Source organism: Micropterus salmoides, unplaced genomic scaffold (assembly GCF_014851395.1).
Source record: "Micropterus salmoides isolate LMB-PRFRI ecotype aquatic unplaced genomic scaffold, ASM1485139v1 Ms_hic_scaffold_10, whole genome shotgun sequence".
NCBI lineage: Eukaryota > Metazoa > Chordata > Actinopteri > Centrarchiformes > Centrarchidae > Micropterus > Micropterus salmoides.
Window position 1 is genome coordinate 7,161,685 of NW_024040041.1, and position 21,744 is coordinate 7,183,428.

Sequence of the window (21,744 nt, forward strand, 5' to 3'; positions counted from 1 at the left end):
CATATAATGCAAAATGTTTACAAATCAATCTAATAAATGAGAAAATAGCATTAAGATTTTAAAAGGCCAATGCTATGTAGAAATATATTGAATTAGGCTGTTGTTCTTACCAGTCAAATTGTAATTGCAGATATCTTCAATTATTAACCTTATTGGATATACTGTTATTATGAATTCTAAAACTGCATTTGTAGATATTTGAGTCAAGAGAAACATTTCATTCATTTCAATGTTTGAGCTTCGTACAGTCGCGTCGTGCCGCACGAGATCTCGTACCTTCCAGAGGAGCGTTTCTCACCGCACCACCAACTTGTCACCAAAGATGGCGATTTGCTGAGTGCTCATGGATACACACATTTGTCGGCTAGTTGTTATCTTACCAGAAACGCTAACTCTAAAAACAAATTAACTGCTTACGGAGCAACTATTTCTCCATTTAAAGCACACCTGACGCAACGTCAGCCACCGCCACCATGCAGATCACGCTTAAAACACTGCAACAGCAGACCATTCAGATTGAGATAGACCCCGAACAAACGGTGAGTGGCTATTAACGTTAGCTAACTTTAGCTAACAGAACTGCTGCGGGACCCTACGTTGTATTTTTAACTTTACGTGTAGACGAAAGCGTTTTATTTGATATTTCCAATTAAAGAACAATATCTGTAGTATCGGCAAAGGGGTGCCAATTAACAGCACGTGTTACAACTACACATGAAACAGGCGCTAAACAACGCAAAACCTCACTAGCAGTCGTTAGCCATTTAGCTAGCTGAGCAGCCCGTTAACAAAGTCATCCCGACGCGACTGCAAATGAATTTCTAATAGTTTCGAGTTTGTGTCGCGGTTACCTTGCTGCTACTGCTCTTCAGTAATAATAGATGTTGTCCACTTTGTAATGCTGTAACTTCTGTGAGAAACCCAAGCTGTTCGCTACGTTACTGCTAATGCTAATGCGAATGACACTGCTAATCACGAATAGCCGTATTGGTAGCGCACTGAGAAGCTGGCTAAGTTTGTTAGCGTGTTCACATATTTAACATGCAGTTAGCAAGGCCAACGGTACGTGAACATCATGTTGTGTTACTCAACTTGTTTTTGACACAATATGTTACTCGTCGTGGATATCGTTCAGGTAACGTTAATGTTTAACTTTTGTCTGATTTATAGTCAGCACTGCCATGCTGTCTGAATCGGAGTACAACTTGTGCTTTTCTAACTCCGATTACTTTAAACTTTATGCTCTCCTGACTTATGAAGATATGGTCATTGGTCTATCTGGACAGTTTGTTTATTTTTAGTAGGTGCTTGGTAGAATATCGAGGTCCAATGACATGAGGGTCAGAGATCAAATAGGTGAATGAAAGACTTTTATGGATGTTAATGGGTAGAAATAAAAGCATTAGTAGACCTTTAGGAAGTGCTTGCATGTTGGTAGTTACGGATTATGATTCCTCTCTTCCTTTTTTCAGGTGAAGGCATTGAAAGAGAAGATAGAAGCAGAAAGAGGAAAAGACAACTTTCCCGTCTCTGGGCAGAAGCTGATATACGCTGGAAAAATCCTGCAAGATGACACGCCTATTAAGGACTACAAAATTGATGAGAAGAATTTTGTTGTGGTGATGGTGTCCAAGGTGAGATCTTATTGAAATACTATTGGTATTAGTTTGTGGGGACTTGGCTTGGGAATGGAGGGTTGCCGGTTCAAGTCCAGCACGGACCAATGCCGAAGGTACCTCTCAGCAAGGCCATGAATCCCCAACTGCTCCCTGGGTGCAGCACAATGGCTTCCCACTGCTCCTTATTAAGATCAGTTAGATGCAGAACAAAATTTGACATGGGTTTTATAGTGTGGTGGTGTTTTAATGTTTCACTATTAAGTTGATTGTCTAACAGCACCTTCTTTTGAACTGGCAAAAGGCTAAGCCTGCAGCTGCCGCCTCGCCTCCAGTCTCGGAAGCACCCAAGCCCCCTGCACAGGACTCTGGCTCCACGTCAACAGCTGTCCCGGCCACTACCCCAGCTTCAGCTTCAGTCCCAACACCATCAGCTGTCCCCATTCCCTCTGAGGAGGCCAAAGAGGAGCCAAGTGTTGCAGCCACAGAACCACAACAGCCAGCAAGGTAGAACTGGTCTTTTTAAAAACGTTATTAAAACCATTTTTGAATTACTAGAGAGTCGGGAAGCAGTACCGGGAAAAATCAATATTTTTCAGATATCAGTGTTTAGCGTTTGATCCAGAGCATGTCATTGAGACAGTGACCCCCTTAAGGCATAAAATGTGCCATCACTGTGCCCAAATGTACCCTATGAAGTCGAGCAGAATCAACATTGCTAGCAGGCTTCTCTGTTATTTTCTTCTGAGTTGTTGTAAATTAAGGTGTACAGTTTACACAGAAGCAATGACTCCCTAGAAGCTGGTGTGGAGCTAATGGACAGGCTCTCTCACCCACATGTGTTTGTTATGGAGAGTTAAAATTCAAGCCAGTTATAACATCCATTGTCTTTTAATATCTAAGTATTTTCATTTCATCAAAGTAAGTAGTCTGTAATGTAGCATGTTACTTATTTAACTACATAGAATGGATGCTGATTTCTAAATTTACTTGTCAACATTGTTTACTGCTTTGCTCATCACCCAGTGTCTTCAACTTGGAGTCACAGAAATGTTGTGTAGGTTGTCTGATTCTTCCTCTTCACATTTTTATGCGTTGCAGCTCCAGTGGTGGGGGTCAGGGGTTGGATGCGTCCTCAGCACTGGGTAGGTAATGGATGGCTTCCCGCCAGACTTGCGTCATATGATGCCTGTTCAGCTGTAATAGTCCCAAGGCAGTAGTTGCGGTATTTCCTCACTGTTGTTAAATGTAAATTGTGTAATGTCAAACATTTGACTGTGTTATTTGTGGGTTAATATCCCAGCAGTACATTTTTTTTGTGTAAAATTTTGTGCTGTGCCAAAAATGGTTACTGCTGTGAGTCAGGGACTTTACAGGCTGCAGTGCAATACATACTGTTCCTATATTTAGGTGGTGACAAAAGTAAGCCATCCCTTATTGTGGCCACAGAGTGCAATGGGATTCCTGTTTGGTTACAGAGAATTTAAGAGAGGAGTCGTGCTGCTATTTAAGACTTTATTGTATGCTAAATTGTAGGGCTGGAAGATTTCACCTAAAATCAAAATCAGGATTAATTGAAAATTATTTTTGAATGTTTTTTGTTTGCGCTCATATTTCACTGACAATGTTTGTACTGTAAATATGCTCAACTATTAAAGCTGGGTTTATTTATTCAGATTTCACAAATCCTTTAGGCTATCTAAATGTTAGGTAATGTTGACGTGCACATTACAGAGACATGGTTCCCCTATATTTGGCGCATCGCCGGCACTGAATTATGACTTCTGCTGCTAAACTTTCACTCAGTTATTTAATATCAACAAATGAGTTTCACCCCCACTCTGTGTGAGCACGGTAAATCGTGCTTTTCTAGCTTACTCTCCTCATTCATCAAAGGACATCTACGTGACAGGTGCTGTTAACTGCTGTGCAATGTGTTTGCATAGCGAGTGAGTGGACGAGTGAATGAGAGAGAGCGTCAGAAAGTGATGCTGAAAGCGAGCAAGTAATAAGTTTTCAGTCTGGCAGTAAATGATTAGGTCACAGTGTGTCCGTTTATTAAAAGTCTGTTTCCACAACTGCGGGAAAGTGAAGGCGGTTAGCACAAGCTAACATGTCACTGTGCTTCAGACTCTGGTCTGTAAGCTGAGCAGGACTGGACAGGGCGGAGTCACGTGTCTACACGTGCTGTGTTTCAAGGTGAACGTACATGAACCCACACAATATTAAATAACCAGGATTAAATAACCAACATGGGGAAATTACGACCGTTAGAGGCTCTGAATTCAGTTTTGATTACTTTTCAGTTAATTGTCCAACCCTACTATATTGTAATGTTTAGATTCAGTTCTTTTGTAGAGTTAGTAACTTGATCGTGTGTGTGTTTCAGTGACTGGAGCTGAATACGAGTCCATGCTGACCGAGATCATGTCTATGGGCTACGAAAGGGAGAGAGTGGTGGCTGCGCTACGGGCCAGTTTCAACAACCCCCACAGAGCTGTGGAGTACCTTCTTACTGTGAGTCTCGCACACAAACTTATATCTCACTTCCCATCTGAAAAGCACCACTGGTTTAACATTAATACAAATAAGATGATGAATTAATACCTGAAATGTGCACAGTATGGCTGTCTGTCTTCCATTATTGACAGGTCTTTCCCTCGTTGGCATTTTAGATAGATTGATAGAGATCATCATTATTGTATAACTTCTCAACTCTTATCAAATATGTGAAGTTTGGGGCAGATCTGACCATGTTCAGCCCATTTACACACTTCCTTTTTCATGGCGAATCATCGTGTGTGTGTGTAATAGTGTCTGTGGAAAGTATTTTTGCATATTTTTTTTATATCTGTGATATATGTGTGTGTGAAGCGCCAGTGCTCAGCACAATTTGTGTTTCAGTGTATACCAGGGTCGATAGACGATGCCATTGGCGATGGCTGACAGATGTCGATGGTTGAGCAGGCATCGTGATTGTAAAACCCTGCCCTCTGGCAAAAAACCCCCAAATTTTTCACATTAAACCAGCAAGTTTTAATCATCGGGAACATTATTAAAATAATTTTTAAATATGCGTCGCACCTTCCACGGAATTCTCTTCTCCCCACCCTCAGACACACAAGAGGCCTACACCTCAGGTAAACACAGTGGCTTGTCCCGCGTCTCTCTGTCTCTCTTTCCCCCCGTCTACTCCATTTTCTCCATCAGCAGTATGTTTTTATAAAGTCGCCCTAAAAGACACACTTGTCTTTTTTCTGTATTTTATCACAGCGCATGTTGGCTTGTTAATGACGCAGCCTATCAAACAACCGAAACCAACATCTGCACCCTGTGCTCTGCTCTGTGCACTCTGGGGGAAATTACTGTTACACAGAGAGGTGGACAAAAAGGAACTCATGAGCAACTGATTTGTATTTACCAACTAATAATGAGCAAATTATCAGTTACCAACTAACTTCTGTGGCCCTAACATCATTTTGATCTCTCCATGTTCTTTGGCAGCATGCTGGGAGTGCGTGTTTGACAGTTTTGTTGTTGTGTTTCAAGGGTATCCCCAGCAGCCCAGTCCAGGAGAGTAACCCCCCAGCGCAGGCCCCCACATCTGGACCCACAGAAGCCCCAGCATCTCTAGCGGAGGGTGAGGCACACCACTCCTTTTGGTCCCAAAATACATGCAGCCAGCATTTATGTCTCTGTCTCTCCCCACTGTGTAAAAACAAACAAACAAAAAAAAAACAGTAGTGGTGGATAAGCTAGTATCCATGCATTAAAATGAACACTGGGAACACTTGAGTGAACACTTATACCACTGTTGTCAAAAATCTGGACAATCCTTTCAATATGTGATTGCTGCTAGGAGTGGAAACATGTATAGACTAAATGTGTATGCATGAGTCACTGACAGGCATTGACTCATGACTCATTAGTCTCTGAAGGTTTTTCTACCATCAGCATGTGTAAATTGTTGTTAGACTTGTTAGTTGCCACCACCTTCACTCTGTGAAGACTTGTAAGTGATTAAGGCCTCTTTGTTGATTAGGACTCGAGGGACAATGATCAGTTGATCAAAAGAATACTGTTTTTAAAATGAAATCATTCTTCTAGATTCTAAGAATGTTGCTACTTTTCTTGGTCTTTCGAAGACATTTAATGATGTTCCCTTGTGCGCTGCTTTATTTTTACTGTTTGGCAGTTTGTGCCCAAGCGGCAGATGGTCTACGTTAGGGGTGTACATGTTACGATACGATTACAATTATCAGGTCAGCGATTCAATTCGATATCTTGATGCATAACCTCAAGGGTGGGAATTGTCATGAATCTCATGATTATGAGGGCTACGATGTGGTTGTAAAATGAATAGGATAAAGATGTATTTTTCACACTGTGTGTACTTTTAAAGTAAAGTATTTGTATCAATCCAAACAAGTAGGTTGTAATGAAATACAGATATTTAATGTTACTTCATATAAATGTAACAAACGTTACATAGCATTATTACAGCATTATACCCTCTGCTATTTTTATTTCTGATTCTGCTTAATATATCTGTTCCCTTGTTTTTGTCTCATCTGGTGAAGTTGCATGTTTGTCTTGTAAGTTGATTATTGTAATCTTGTATTGAGGACCATGGGCCTTGAGAAACGACATGTTGTTCATTTATGTATTCGATAATTGGATGAATGACAACAAATGAACTTAAACAAGCAGCAAACGACGTCCTGCTCAGCTTCCAGAACGCAGTCTGAAGAGATGTTAGCTAGCGCTAAATGCCTTCACTTTTCCAGTAGCTGGAAAACAGACACACTGTAACCAGCACTGTACATTTATGGCCAGACCGAAACGTAGCACTCATGTTTGCTCTGCTCCGCTGTATTCACCAGCACCTACTGCCACCTGTCCCGTAGCTGTCCGTGCTGCACAGTGTGCAGGTGAAAATCATTAATGTTAGTTGCGCATTGATTTTATTGATCATGTGAAAGTTTAGTATCAGCAGTCACTCAAATCAACAGCTTCCAGTCTGTGCCGAACAGGGAGAACCACACGTCTTTGTTGTATGCACACCACAGACGGAGCTGCACTTTGGCATTTCCGAGTTCCGCTTTTTTCGTTCCATCAACATTACGTTATCAATTAACCTCTAAAAAAACGATTATTGACATTTGTGAATCGATTCAGAAGTCTGCATCGCAATGCATCTAAAAAATCAATTATTTTCCACACCCCTAGTCTACATTGTTTTTGATTGGGGGGACGGTAAGTGACCTGGATAATGGGTAGGGGGCCGTTGGCCCAAAAACTTTGAGAAGCACTGGTTTAGAGTAATAATGCTTTACTGTTATGTGACAACTTTTTCAGTCACGAGTAGTAGAAAGGATCGCCTTTTCAATACACCAATAGAGGGAAGTTTTTCAAACTATCGGCAGAACTTGGCTCTGATGGTGGCTGACAGCTGCCCAGTCCCCACTGGTCACGCTGGGAATTGCATCACCCCATAACCATTTATTGCATAGAGATATCGGCTGATTAATCGGCTATCTGCTTTTTCCATCTCCAAACTACCATTATTATATCGACCTTTAAAAATTGGGTCGACCTCTGCTACCTACCTTCACTTACTCCAACATTTTGGATGATGGTTTAGTCCCCCATCAGTTTCTTCTTGACTTTCTTTCACTTAGCTTAATGGTCTTTATGGCTAACTAGCCTCTGGAGCATGTAAGTTTCCTGCAGTTTCAGTGTATGGTTGTTTGGAGTGCTACGTGTAGCCACAGAGAATAATGTTAAGCCAACTGTTGATGGTCAGTATAAGCCTCCAACTGGTAGGCAAGCTGCTTGTTAAAATTGTCCTGCGGAGTTTTCTTGTAAACAAACAAAAGTTGTGTTTACATTGTCACTCACCAAAGTGCACTGCGCCTACTCTTGAGGTCTAACAAACATGTTGAATGCTTTTTCTTTCTTAAAAACATTTGCCACGGTGATATTTTATTTATGTTTTAACATGCAGTCCTTCCCCGCCTGGTGCAGTGCTGCCTTTCTTAGCACATTACAGCCACCTGTAGGTCAGTGGAGTAGAGTGGAACCATTGACGATACTGTATTGCATCCTTTTGTATGAGCACAAGGCAAGCAAAATGGGACGCACAAAAAAAAAAAAAATACTTCACTGTGGCACCACTAGAGGTCAGAGTCCACAAGGAGCCTTTAAATGATAAACTATATTAGTGTTGGTATGTGGAGGGTTGGAAGGTACCTTTTTTGAAACGTTGGACTGAGTAATGGAAAGTAATTTAACAAGTAATTAAATTACTTGTTCTGTTTCCTAATCAGGACATTATTATTGCTTTTTCTGATTGAAAATTAACAAGTAATTAATGACATTTTTCAGGTAAGTTCAGCACTGGGATGAACTCGTGTAGCTCAGTCTGGCTGTGGATCTGTTAAGCTAGAAATGGCAGGGAATGCGTTTTAGCAAAATGACGGGGAAGACATGCAGGCACGGCGATCGATGCATCTAAAGCTTCCTGCGTGTAATTGATTTGGTTTCCTCTTTTGCTAATGGTTATCAATGTTGTATGTCACTAGGAGAGAACCCACTTGCATTCCTGCGGACCCAGCCCCAGTTTCTGCACATGAGACAGGCCATCCAGCAGAACCCGGCTCTGCTACCAGCTCTCCTCCAACAACTAGGCAGAGAGAATCCTCAACTTCTACAGGTAACACGTTGAGAATTGTTCAGGCCACAAGCGCGGGCTACAATGCACGTTCTTGTTCACCCAAGCTGTTCATTTTGCCGGATCTCGATACCGTTACCTCTACTTATCTGTGCCTTTTCACCCAGCAAATCAGTCAGCATCAGGAGCTGTTCATCCAGATGCTGAACGAGCCAGTGGGAGAGGGAGGGGAGGCGCCAGAGGTTGGAGAGTTGGGGGCAGCAGGGGAGGAGGGCGCACCTGTCAACTATATCCAGGTTACACCTCAGGAGAAGGAAGCCATCGAAAGGGTGAGTGACAAATGAAGAGTAAATATTGCGCGCTGTTTAGAAGAGTTGCAAATCTTATTTATAACCCACCCCCCTCTCTTTATCTCTGTCTTGACAGTTAAAAGCGTTGGGTTTCCCTGAGGCTCTGGTGATCCAGGCCTACTTTGCCTGCGAGAAGAACGAGAACCTGGCAGCCAACTTTCTCCTTAACCAGGGACTGGAAGATGACTGAAAAGCCGAGCTCACTGCCTTCCTGCTCCTCCCTCCTACCCTGCCCCTCTTCAGCTCAGCATAAAGACTGCACCCCCAATTTACTGTACAGCTACCAACCTCAGCTCAACCCAACAGGAGGGGAGAGCCAGCAGGGGGGTGTGGGCGGGTGGGGGTGGGCTGGGAAGGGGAGGCGGGGGTGGGTTAGGGTATGGTGGGGTCACACACTTAAAGTACACAGAGGGGAGGTTGTGTGCAGGAAGGTCAGACTTGGATTATGGGAGGTCGGGGTGAAAAAGTGAGGAAGAATGATAAAATCCACGTGAATTCCAATGGAATGTGTAGGGTTTGTCTAGGGGAGACCTATAATTTGATTTTAGACGCGCTTTGTGAACATGAGGGAGGGAGGGAGGGAGGGAGGGGGGCGACAACAACGAGAGTGCTTGTGTCTGCGTGTGTGTGAGTACATGTCCGTGTGCCTGTGCAGATGGATGCAATACAGTTAAGCAGAAAAAAAAAGTAATCAATTTGCATTCTCTAAGTTTGTTAATGCTGTAGCTGGATTGTACGGAGGCACATCCTCCTCACTGCACTTCACCATTATCAGTGTGTGTAACTGCTTGTATGTACCTCTGTAAGCCTCATGTACGTACGTCCAAGGATGAAATTGGTGGTGATCGACTGGACAGCGCTGCCCTTTGTATGTGTCTGACATGATGTTGCTCGGGTCTATCAGTCTGTTTTGGTGGGGAAGAAAAAAAAACGGGAACTAAACTGACAAAATGAGTATCTGGTTATTCTGTTCACTTTGTGTATCCACCCTCATCTGTTGTTCCATGGTGGCTTCACAGATTACAGCCAATCCCCACATCCCTGAAAATGCTGTGCCCTCCCTGTTGGGTTACTCAAATGTGGAACTGTTTTGTCTATGCCAATAGCTTCTGGTGCTAATGAACACCCATAGAAATTTGCAACTTAAACAGATTTTCAAAGATTCTTTAAAATCTTTTGTCATTATGATTTAAAAACACAACAAAAGAAGGAGAAACTGAAATATCCACTACGGTGTAGTAGTGTTTACCTAATCCAGTAAAATTCTTTTAAGTTTTAATTGTTGGTTGCAACTGAATTTCCCCCCCCCCCCCCCCTCAGTTTACCAAGAGAGACCTTTTGATCAAGACAGCCCTCATCCTTAACTGTATGTCTATTTTAGTTTGCCGGGAGTTGACCCGCAGTATGTGGAAAGACGCATTTTACAAGATTAAAAGCCCACACTAGGTTCTTAGGTCTATATGCAAATGTATTGGCAGATAAATCAGTGTACTACTTGGTGAGGTTTAACTGGGATCCAAATCCATTTAAAATGTATTTTAGACTGCACATACTGTAACTTCTTATCTTTCGAAGCTGGGGAAAACTATAGTTCGAAGTTGAAACCATTTGATTTAGGTCAGAGTTCTACATTCTGAATAGAAGAAAGTGAGTAAAAATTAACTTCTCTGTTGTCTAAACCTTCTGGCACTCTTATGCTGCCCTGCATTATATGGCCAATCGTGCCAGTTAGACTCGGCTTCAAATGAGCATGTATGGGCGGAGTCAGAAGCGACAGCAAAGAGGCCAAACACCCGCCTGTCATTGGACTTACACATAGCAGCCACCTATTGATTTAGTTTCATATTCAAATATTTCAAGGCGTTTATTAATCATTTATTACACCCAATACACAATGTAACCATAATAATGTACAGTTAACTATTGCTGAGAAGCAGGGCTTTAAATGTGTCTTAACAAATGTGCACTCCTTTCAATCTGTTCCACAGTGTGCCACAAATTATACATAGATAAAGGCTACGTTGCATGTCAAGGCTTAACACACAAAACTGCTAATGCAGAGCAGTTCAAATCTATCACCATCGCACTGTGTGTGCAGATGGGCTGATTGTCCACTACGGATTACTGTATTATGAATCTCGTGGTAGTTGCTGGCCCGGCTGTGGTGTGTGAGATGGGGGTGTTTTGACTGCAAAGGTTCTCAAGTTTGATGCGGGTCCATGAACAGACAATAACTGTAAAAGAAAATAACTAAATGTCTTCAGTCTCATTCTGTATGTGTGAAGGCAGTTTTCACTGACAACTGTCCTACAGCATCAACATGATCTTAGACTATGCTGTGCTATATTAAATATCAGCAGTCTTTCAGGCCTTTGGTTGTTTGTGCCTCATTAGCAGCAGCATCACCTCACATTTTACTCCCTCTGAATGTACATACCAAACACTCACCGGGTCCACAGGGGCCCTCTAGTGGGGTAATCCAGCATGCAGTGGACACGAAGGGAACATCTATGGACACCACAGGTGTAACGCCTGCTGGAGTTTCCAGTTCACCTTATCTGCACATCTGAACTGTTGCTGGGAAACCAACTGCTGAAAACACACCACCACACATAAAGGCCTAAACCAAAGACTAGATCAAAGGAAAGGGTTCAAATGCTAAAATCTAAGTACCTTAATATTGAGAACCTTCATAGGCTAACTTCAGATCCCCCATGTAACTGGTGCCTGTTGGATCAAATGTAGGCTAATGCATGACTATGTTCTCTCCTTTGGAGCCTTAAAGTGGTCTGAAATGAATCATGTCTGGAAAAATGGTTCATTTCTGCCATCTTGAAAGTTTCCCGTAATTAGGGTAACATAAATTAAAAGATAAGACCCAATATATTAGTACATTGATTATCAATAGCTAAATGAAAATGCAAATTATGAATCTACATTTAGAGTGAGTTGTTTTTATTTATTATGCTGTACTTCTGCTTTCCCCTTGTAGTTACACAGATTAAAAGTTTAAGTTATAGTTATTATTATTAAGTTTCTGTAGTGAATTTGTTAGCAAACCGTTGTTTATTTAGACATCCAGCAGTTACAGAGCAACAATTTGGAGTTGTGTTTCTGTCCACTTGATGAATGTTAAGTCCATTATTCTCACTCATTATCTCATTATCATTCTTTAGCTCTGTTTTGCTCTCCACCAGTGCCTGAGGGAAATATCTGGCTCTTTAGCAGCACTATGTTCACCAGCTAGTCACTAACTGTGTCTCTGCTGTTTGGTGCTGAGCATGTAGTTTACAGTGGACTTCAGAGCTATTGAGTTGAATACAGCTGCCTGCTGCAACATGCAACAATGCTGATGAGAGCTGTGAGACTGAACCAAAACATCAATTTGAGGTCCATAAAACCAAAACAATTACCTAAAAGACGCTAAAAAGCTGGAGTGCTGAGGGGGACTGCAAACTGAATTGAGTGATCATTCTCGGGGTTCATCCCTAAGAGCGGCCCCTTATACATTCCACGTAATAATTTGACCTATTGTTCATACAAAATATCACTCACTGCAGCTTTAAAGGTGAATTTCTCTACTAAAAATCTGATAAACTAGGAATAGCAACAATCAGGTCGTTCTGAGTGATATTTTGCCTGGGATTGGCAGCCATTTCATTTGAATCGAATTAAAATAATCTCATTAATAAGTAGGAAAACAGACTTCTTGGACAGCCGCACTGAGAGAGGAAATTAAGATTCTTCAGGTTGTAACATTCGTTTTACATCAACAGTGGAACGGTAAAGGGTTCCAGATTACTGACTGTTTACTATTCCTTTTTCCTGACAAGGAAAGTTTACTTATACAGTATCTGTATAAGCACCAGTCGTTATGTTTAGTTTTTTTTCGCTATCAAAGTAATCTGGCCACTGGCGAGATATTATTGTTGGCGGGCCTATTGCCGACTACTGGCCTAGGCTATAAGAAGATTGCCAAGACCCTGAAACTGAGCTGCAGCACGGTGGCCACGACCATACAGCGGTGCAACAGGACAGCCTCCACTCAGAACAGGCCTCGCCATGGTCGACAAAAGAAGTTGAGTGCACGTGCTCAGCGTCATATCCAGAGGTGGTCTTTGGGAAATAGTCACAGTGCTGCCAGCATTGCTGCAGAGGCTGAAGGGGTGGGGGGGTCAGCCTGTCAGTGCTCAGACCATACGCCGCACACTGCATCAAATTGATCTGCATGGCTGTCGTCCCAGTAGGAAGCCTCTCCTAAAGATGATGCACAAGAAAGCCTGCAAACAGTTTGCTGAAGACAAGCAGACATGGATCACTGGAACCATGTCCTGTGGTCTGATGACACCAAGACAAACTTATGTGGTTCAGATGGTGTCAAGCGTGTGTGGTGGCAACCAGGCGAGGAGTTCAAAGACAAATGTGTCTTTCCTACAGTCAAGCATGGTGGTGGGAGTGTCCTGGTCTGGGGCTGCATGAGTGCTGCCGGCACTGGGGAGCTCTAGTTCATTGAGGGAAGCATGAAAGCCAGCATGTCCTGTGATGTACTGAAGCAGAGCATGATCCCCTCCCTGCGGAGACTGGGCCACAGGGCAGTATTCCAACATGATAACACACCTCCAAGACGACCACTGCCTTGAAAGAAGCTGAAGGCAAAGGTGATGGACTGGCCGAGCATGTCTCCAGACCTAAACCCTACTGAGCATCTGTGGGGCATCCTCAAACAGAAGGTGGAGGAGCGCAAGGTCTCCAACATCCACCAGCTCCTTGATGTCGTCATGGAGGAGTAGAAGAGGACTCCAGTGGCAACCTGTGAAGCTCTGGTGAACTCCATGCCCAAGAGGGTTGAGGCAGTGCTGGAAAATAATGGTGGCCACACAAAATAATGACACTTTGGGCCCAATTTGGACATTTTCATTTAGGGGTGTACTCATTTTGTTGCCAGCGGTTTAGACATTAATGGCTGTGTGATGTGTTATTTTGAGGGGACAACAAAATTACACTGTTGTAAAAGCTGCACTCACTACTTTACATTGTAGCAAAGTGTAATTTCTTCAGTGTTGTCACATGAAAAGATTTAATCAAATATTTGCAAAAATGTGAGGGGTCTACTCACTTTTGTGAGATACTGTATATAACAAAGACACACATTATCAGTGGACAAGCAACCTAACCAGACTGGGAACGTCTGGACTGAACCTAACAGCAGTTAAAACTAGCTGCAATACTGAAATGCTGCTGATACATTGATACATCATTATACAATTTAATAAGGTAAAACATGATAATGGAACAGCCAAAGGGGTCACAAGTACTTTTACTTTGAATGTTTTGGGTACTTGTTTTACTTTGAGTGTTTTTATACTGCGGTATTGCTACTTTTGCATAAGTAAAAGAATCTAAACACTTGTTCCACCACTGAAATGACACAGTAATAATCACAACCGAGATAAGCAAGATACAGTCAAGAACATCCTTTTATTCAATCAAGTAAAGGGGTTGCTCTCTTCAAACTGTGTTTTTTTCATTATTATTATGGAAAAGAAACTGTAATTAACACATGCATTTCACCATGGGCTCTGGGGGTGTGTGTTTAAGGATGGGACACTGCTCTGGGAGTGGAGGAGGAGGAGGAGGAGGAGGAGGAGCACCCGTGGCGGGAGGGGCTACAGGCCAGAGGCAAAGGGTTAGGCCCACATCACTAAACCCAGCTCAGCATCCTACGAAAACGTGTTCAAAACGAAACAAAGGAAAAAAAACAGCGGACGGTTCGGCCACAGGGTCCGACTGGGCTCTTTGAACGGTGCAGGGACAGACACACTCCCTCAGCAAAGCTCTTTCTCTCTCTCTCTCTCTCTCTCACACACACATACACACACACACACACCTCTCTCTCTCTCTCTCTCTCTCTCACACCCACCCACACACACACACACTCTCTGCAACCTGTTCATCTCTGATATGGCTTCTCGACTGTGGCTCTTTCACGTGTCAAGGCTTGATTGATAATACTGCTGCTGGCTTCATTTGCTAGATGAAAGAAAAATAACAAGTTGCATATTTATAATTTTTCTTTTCTTTCTTGCAGGGCAAAAATCTGTAATCGCTTGATTTTGCTGGTGGCATTTCAAGGTGCTTTCTCTATTAGTCACCAAAGTCTTCTAGTTTTGTACAACTTTTGGAACCATATCACTTTGGTCAACGTGTCTCTCCAACACTGCGATTTAGAACGGCGGTGAATCGATGCAACTTTGTGAACACTCGTTATGTTTGTGCTAAATCTGTGCCTTGCGGTCGCCATCATGGTGTGGAACCAGTCCGCTTATAAGGTGCTTCGAGTCATGTTCATTTTTTTACCTTTTTTTAAAAATGTTTTTTTTTTAAATAGCTGGTCTCATTCAACCACTAGAAAGGTGCATAATTGAAGGTTTTAACGCAGCATCTTCCTGCTGCCTAAGATATGCAGTAACAATGACAAAAAAAAAAAAAGAATCAAAAAGCTAATCCAAATTCAATTATAAAAAATAATAGATAGAAACAAGGATTACAAACAAACCTGCCTATACTAGCAGTCCTATTGGTCATCTCCCTCGCCTAAGTCCTAAAAAAAAGGGGTTCCCTTGAGTACTCCTCCTCACCTCCAACCAAGTGACTTGTCACTGACTGCCCCCCCCCTCCCCGCCCCACAGGAGAACAACTCCCTGACCTCAGCACAGCCCAGAGCCCCGTGGTGTAACTTGTTCACTTACATTAGCTGCTGAGTGGAGAAGCTGAAGAAGATGGGTATGGTAATACAATGTGAAGCGTACAGACAAGAATAACATGTGAGCTAACTGCATTCTGCTCAGACAAAAAAAATCTTTGCGTATTGTTTTTTTTTTTTTTAAAACCCCGCCGTTCAGAGAAAGGGAGAAAAGGAAGGGGGTGGGGGGGTGGGGGGGTTACGCGGCTACAGACTACTCCAGTGTCCAAGATAGACAGAAGACAAGATACAGAGGAAGAGAAGCAAGACAGAAAATATGTTTTTGTTTTTTTTGGGTGTTTTTTTATGCTTTTCATAATTATTCAACAATAAAAAGAGGAACTAAATCACACCAATTTCCTTTAGTACTATGTATACTGCTTTAAAAAGCTTGAAGAAGAGGAAGCGAAAGATATAGAAGTATGAAGGAGGGGACTTTTTTTATCTTTTGAGATGGGCACTCAGGATTACAAGATGGAATCTGTGAACAAAAGGCACTTTTTAGGGACAACCTTTAAGATGCTCTGAGTCTAAAACACTACATCACCAAACAAATATTTATACTCATTTACAGTGGGAGATGGGGATTCGGGAAGGTTGGGAGGTGGTGGGGGAGGGGGTTCTCTTGAATCTATGACAGCAGACCAGCTGAGCAGACAGAGGCCGCTTATTCCCTCTCGCTGAACCAACTAGACATTTACACCAACATCAGCTTTCTTTTTCTTTCTTTGCAACGGGAATCCATATTTGTGCATCTCCCAAATTGGGGAAGATCTTGTCTTTGTCCCAAATTAGGATCACTGGAAAGAAATTTGCATTTAACAAGATGTTTTTTTTCTCTCCTAGACTTTTCCTCTGCTATGGTGTAAAGGTTGGAGGGGGGGGTGGGGGGGGGGGGGGGAATGCCTTTTGTCACGACAACCTTTTCATACAATGAACCCCTCCCCCCACGGTAAATACAAAAAGAGAAATAGAATAATGCATGTTTTCCTAAAATTGTCTTTTATGATAACACTTAATTTCGTTTATTAGTATTTATGTATAATAGAGATTGAATGTACTTTATTCTTTACGAAAGCACCAGTTTTCATAGTGATATATTTTATGAGTTGCAAAATTGTTCCTTCAGCCCTCCCACATTCTGAAAACAAATCATTAGAAATTAAGTTTTTTTTTCTTTAAAAAAAGTGATAAAAGGAAAAACAAGAAACAAAAAGGAAATTAAAAACAATTTCCCCAAAACTTACTTACAGAGATTGGGATTCTTTTCTCGCTGCCCTTGTATTTAGAGTCCCAGAGCACATGGACTTGAAAAACGACAAAAAAAAAAAAAAAAAAAAAAAATCTTAGGAGGGGTTTTCCCTCTTTTCTCGTGACACCCTCAGACAAACAAACACAATTCCTCTACCAAGGCATTGCACATGGCTCAATCAACATACATCATTTAGTTTCAAGAACAATACTTTCCATCAAAACAAGAAAGAAAACAACAAAACCTAATCTGTTCTTTTTTTCCCCTCAACTACATTATCATCACTGTCTATGTATCTATTGTTGTGTTTGCCGTGGATTTTCTTTTAAGTCATTTAACATGAGTGTGGGTTTAGAGACTTGAGCTCTAAATCAGCGGATGATTTTGAGATGCATCCTATGACTGTGCGATGTACGCCATGCTTCAAAAAATAACTAGACTGCCACAGAGCTTATCTTGCAAATAAAAAAAAATGTATATATCTATAAATATATATGTGTATTATATATAAAGATGCTTGCGATTATCTAGTGAGCTGTCACTGTTTTTTCCCCCTCTCCTGACATAAATTTTTCACCATTCGCTATAGCTTATATGTGAGAAAAAGAACCTGAATTCATGTTTGACAAATTGCATAATGGGAATACAGAGGCACTTCCATAGATTAGAAAAGAAATCACCTTAGCCATCGTTAATGTCTTACTCAGCAGAGCTAGTTCTCTCTACGAAGCTGATGAGATGGTCGCCAGTCGGTTGGCCAACTATGTTGTGTTTCCCTGCAGTGAAGAACGTGGCCAGGCAGTCCAGTTATTTTGTGAGGTTGGATGGGGTGATTTAAATTCAACTTTTAACAGGAAATAACTGAATCAGTCAGAATGTGCATGGGCTAATGATATAAAACGATTCAAAGCATAAAGGCCTCCTCAGATTGTCTATTTTTAAGACTTCCCTTTGAATTCAGTCGGACACAGGGGACGTGTTTGCACTAATAGTGAGTGGTCTTTATAAGTCTGTGTGTGTTTAAGGAGTGGCGATCTGTGTTCTACTTTTGTTTCCATCACAGTGCTACATCCACTGATTTGAAACACTAAGTGGTGGAAACTCGCTTGGTTGGCTGGCATGATTGTTTTAGTGCAGTTTTGATCATTAAGGGCTCATCGATTCACAATAGCTAGCGGGGAGTGCTGGTGTGTGTTTGTTGGGGCGGGGGGGGGTGTCACCATAGCAACCGATATCCTTTACCTGATCTTGTGCACCGAAACAAAAATGGGCACATGGGCGTTCCTCCTACTGCTAGCCTTAGAGGCCCTCATTCTCTCTCCGAAAACAGCCAGATATGTCACATATTCATTTTGCTCCACAGTGTGGCTCCCTCTGCTCTTGGAGCAGCGGCCCGTCTGGGAGTGTAAACAACAGGGTAAACTTTAGGGAGACAGAAAGAAGAGCTGTTCTCTCTTTTGCTCTGGGTCCCACCTTCAGCAACCTTCCCTCCTTCACTCATATATCACCACCGGTCACCAGCTGTACCTGGGTCAAACAGTAGATGTGGCGTGAAGTATTTTAGCTTTTTGTAGACCTGTATGGTTCAGCAGGCAAGTTCCCAGAAAATAAGCTTCCTGTGATTGTCAAAACCCTGCATTGTGTGGTCTTCCGGTACAGTATGTGGAAAGTAGTTTTATCTGGCACTGACGACAAACAAACCACGTCGCAGTTTGACATTTTCGGAAAATATTCTTATTCGCTTTCTTGCCGAGAGTTAGACAAGAGGATTGACACTACTCTCATGTCAGTCCGTTAAAGATGAAGGAGCTGTGTAGTTAGCTTAGCTAAAAAACTGGAAACAGGGAAACAGCTAGCCTAGCTCTTTTCAAAGGTAACTAAATCTGCCTACCAGCTCTTCTAAGGCTGTGCAACTGTGTTGCAAGCATCATTATCATTTAAACACTTCAGTTCTTGTACATAAAAAAAACAAACAATATGTTAACATAATTAACATCAGGTTTAGAGGTGTTGGTTTGCAGATTTTGTCACCTACGAAAAGAGCCAGACTAGCTGTTTCCCCCCAGTTTCCAGCCTTTATGCTAAGCTAAGCTAACTGGCTGCTTGTGGTAGCTTCTGATTCAACGTGCAGAGATGAGAGTGGCATCAATCTTGTCATCTCACTCTCGGCAGGAAAGCGTATTTCCCCAAATGTCAAACTGTTCGCATGTACTATGTGATCCAGGTCAGCTAACCACCCTGTGTACGCCGCATCAACATCCCAACTCTTACTGTGTTTCTCTATAAGGTGCTGTCATTCAAATACAAAACAATTATAAAATAGTACAAATCCAAAAGGAATAAAATCAAATAAGAGAACACACAAGCGATAACAAAATCATTCATCTACATCACAAGAGGGCAAAGGGGGAACCAATAGCTGCGGCCTATCGTTGTGACAACTGTCAGTAACGATGTACTCACACTGGGATTTTCAGTGTGTGTGTGATGTTTGGATATCTAATCAAATAGGTAGCGAGAGTTCACTGGGCTTACTGTATGCATATAAAATAAAAATATGATAACACAACACCACCACCTATGAATACTACAATCTAAAAGGTCTGACTGGGCAACTGTGTGTGTTTTCAATATACATGCTGTGGTCATGGCACAAATCGTGTGATCTTTGTGAGTGTGTGCTGCGCGGGGAGATCTGAGAATGGGCGGAGGCCAATGATTTGTCAAACTGAACGAAGGGGGTCGAGGACACATTAAAGGCTTCTTGTACCTCGGTTTTTCCTCTTTAAAACTCTTAATAGGCAAGTGTGGTTTACCTCCCATGCCTTGTAGGTAAATAGTGCACATCGTTAAGATTAGTGTTAATTGATTCAGCTTCTAGTGCAACCCTTAATCAAGATATGTTTTGGCATAGTCTCTCTCTAGTTAGAGTCAATGGTCATTCAGAGTGAGAGAAACATTGGTCAATTTGATTTTGTTTTGGGTGATGACAGACATCACAGGAGCATGGACTGCAGCTTAGATTGGAAACCAAATAGTGTCGTTGCTTTGATCAAGCAGTGGATTCATTGTGGGTGAAGCTTTGTAGCTTAAATGTTAGATCTGTGATGTGAAAACCTTTTATTTTTTGGTTTTTGGACAGTTGATTTTCTTAGCCGTTTGTTACGCGTCCTCACGAAGTAGGAGAAGTTGACTGCTTTTTCATCCTCAGGTTCCTCCTGCGTTGCTGCCGTGTTGTGCTGGTTCGGTGGTTTCAGGAGAGATGCCTGCTTGCTGCTGTTTGTCCCCTTACCCCTTCTCCCCTCCTGGCATCCTCTTGTCCATCCATTCATCTTTCCGTCTATCCATCTTTGCTCGAAACGGGTCCTCCCTCTGACTGGGTAAATGAGTCCAGAGTTCCTCTAAAGGCGCCACACTGCTGTAATTTCCTGCATTTCCTTGCTTGGCTGTATTTTGTATCTGTTGAGATGTACTGTCAGGGCCGGTCGGTGGGTTGGTTGGAGGACAGTTATTATCCTGTGGGTTGTTTCTCTGTTTTTCTACTTCTGATTGTAAAGAAAGAATTGTAGTTGCTGGTTTGTACACATGTCTTGTCAGAGGAACCAAGACTGAAAAAGAAAAAAGGGATAGAGTGGTGGGGAACGAGATGTTAGTATCAAAACCAGTACATTGTGCATACACAAGTAGTGGACAAAAACACCATACAATACAATTGAATAGACCGCAATTTGGTGAGTTTGAGCACTTCCATTGCTTGGAGGGATATATGACTCTCCTGGCTCAGCACAAAAGGTGACCCACTGGGAATTTACAATATGGAAAACTCTATGCTAGTCTGCTAACATGTTCAATGTGACTACTGATGTTTAGCAGCTAAAACTGACCAGATTTACCATCTTAATTTAGGCTGCTAGCCTTCAAACGTTTGCTAATTCGCACCCAACACAAAGCACAGCATTAATTTTGCATAAACCAAAGCTCTGGTCAGTGGATCCACCGAAATTATTGAAATTTATTCCCTAACAGCACTGAATAACTTTTCTAAAATTTCACTGCAATCCATTCAATGGTTGGCAAGATATTTCACTTTGAACTATAAATGTAAATCTCATATTGGCACAAGACAAAAGCGAGTAGGATTCATGCTCTGGGGAACACAGATGTCTGTACAAAATGTCATGGCAATCTATTAAACCCTTGCTGAGATATTTCAGTCTGCACCAAAGTGGTGGACCAACCAACCATCCCTACAGCCACATCGCTGGGATGGCTAGTAAAAAGATGTAATGTGGCAACAAGGAAATATATTAGAACTCACTATGACAGATGCAAACTACTGAAACCGCTATACTGTTGAGTGTCTTTGTTCTATTGTCCCTGAAAATGACTCTGTACACTGTCCTGACCTGTAGCCACTAGAAGTTCCTGCAGTTCTTGAATACAGTGAGTGACAGAACAGTCATCTGGGCCACCAGTCCAGCTACCATCAATTCTTTCCACTTCTGGAGTGAAGCACGGTATGTCTTGAATTTGGCCGTGCAGTGAATGGCTACTAATGGCCAGGCAGCAGCAGGGGGATAGCAGTCTGGCGCTCCCTCTCACTTGTACTGTCTTTACGTTGGGTTTCTCCCACTCAGCGTGAGCAGGGAGCAGAAATGGGTCAGCGTCACTGTTGTTGGCTGCCCTGCTTGGCCTGCAGGATCTGGCACTGTGGACTAGTGTGCCAACATTCTACAAGTCAAGCCTTGGAAACTACTCTGAACCTCCAGGGAAGCAGCCTTTTGTTTTGTTTGACTCTAACAGGTCGCATGAATACCCCCCTTCTGCCTCCTGCACTTCTCAGCTACCCTACTCCCCTGGGCACTGTCCCAGCAGACCTTGGGCATTGTGACTTCTCCCCTTCTTAGTTACTCTCCCTCTCTCTCCTTCTGTGTACGCACACACACACAATCCATCTATCTCCCATGAACACTCCCACTAAATCCTTGGCAGCAGACAGTGACCACCCTCTTTTCTTTCCTGCCTCCCACCTTCTCCCCCCTCTCAAGCAACCCCTTCTCAAATTCAAGATCAACTGGCTATGACATCATGTCTGGTTGCTGGGGGTAACG

The 21,744-nt window shown here is 42.4% G+C and overlaps 2 protein-coding genes across 23 annotated transcripts in view; one reads left to right on the forward strand and one right to left on the reverse strand.

Moving 5' to 3' along the window:
- Positions 1-281: 281 nt before the first annotated feature.
- rad23aa (RAD23 homolog A, nucleotide excision repair protein a) lies at positions 282-11,009 on the forward strand. The gene is made up of 9 exons (XM_038693083.1): positions 282-539; positions 1,473-1,634; positions 1,921-2,123; positions 2,718-2,761; positions 4,006-4,133; positions 5,166-5,256; positions 8,201-8,331; positions 8,457-8,618; positions 8,716-11,009. Exons 1-9 carry the CDS (start codon positions 474-476, stop codon positions 8,827-8,829), a joined length of 1,101 nt encoding a protein of 366 aa, XP_038549011.1. The 5' UTR covers positions 282-473; the 3' UTR covers positions 8,830-11,009.
- A 3,089-nt stretch (positions 11,010-14,098) lies between these two features.
- Positions 14,099-21,744, reverse strand: part of nfixb (nuclear factor I/Xb) — a 134,373-nt gene continuing 126,727 nt past the window's right edge. For all 22 annotated transcript variants that reach the window (XM_038693115.1, XM_038693129.1, XM_038693178.1 and 19 more), the window contains one exon: positions 14,099-20,241. In XM_038693115.1, the coding sequence (XP_038549043.1) occupies positions 20,227-20,241 (15 nt within the window). In that variant the 3' untranslated portion in view covers positions 14,099-20,226. The remainder of the gene's footprint in view (positions 20,242-21,744) is intronic.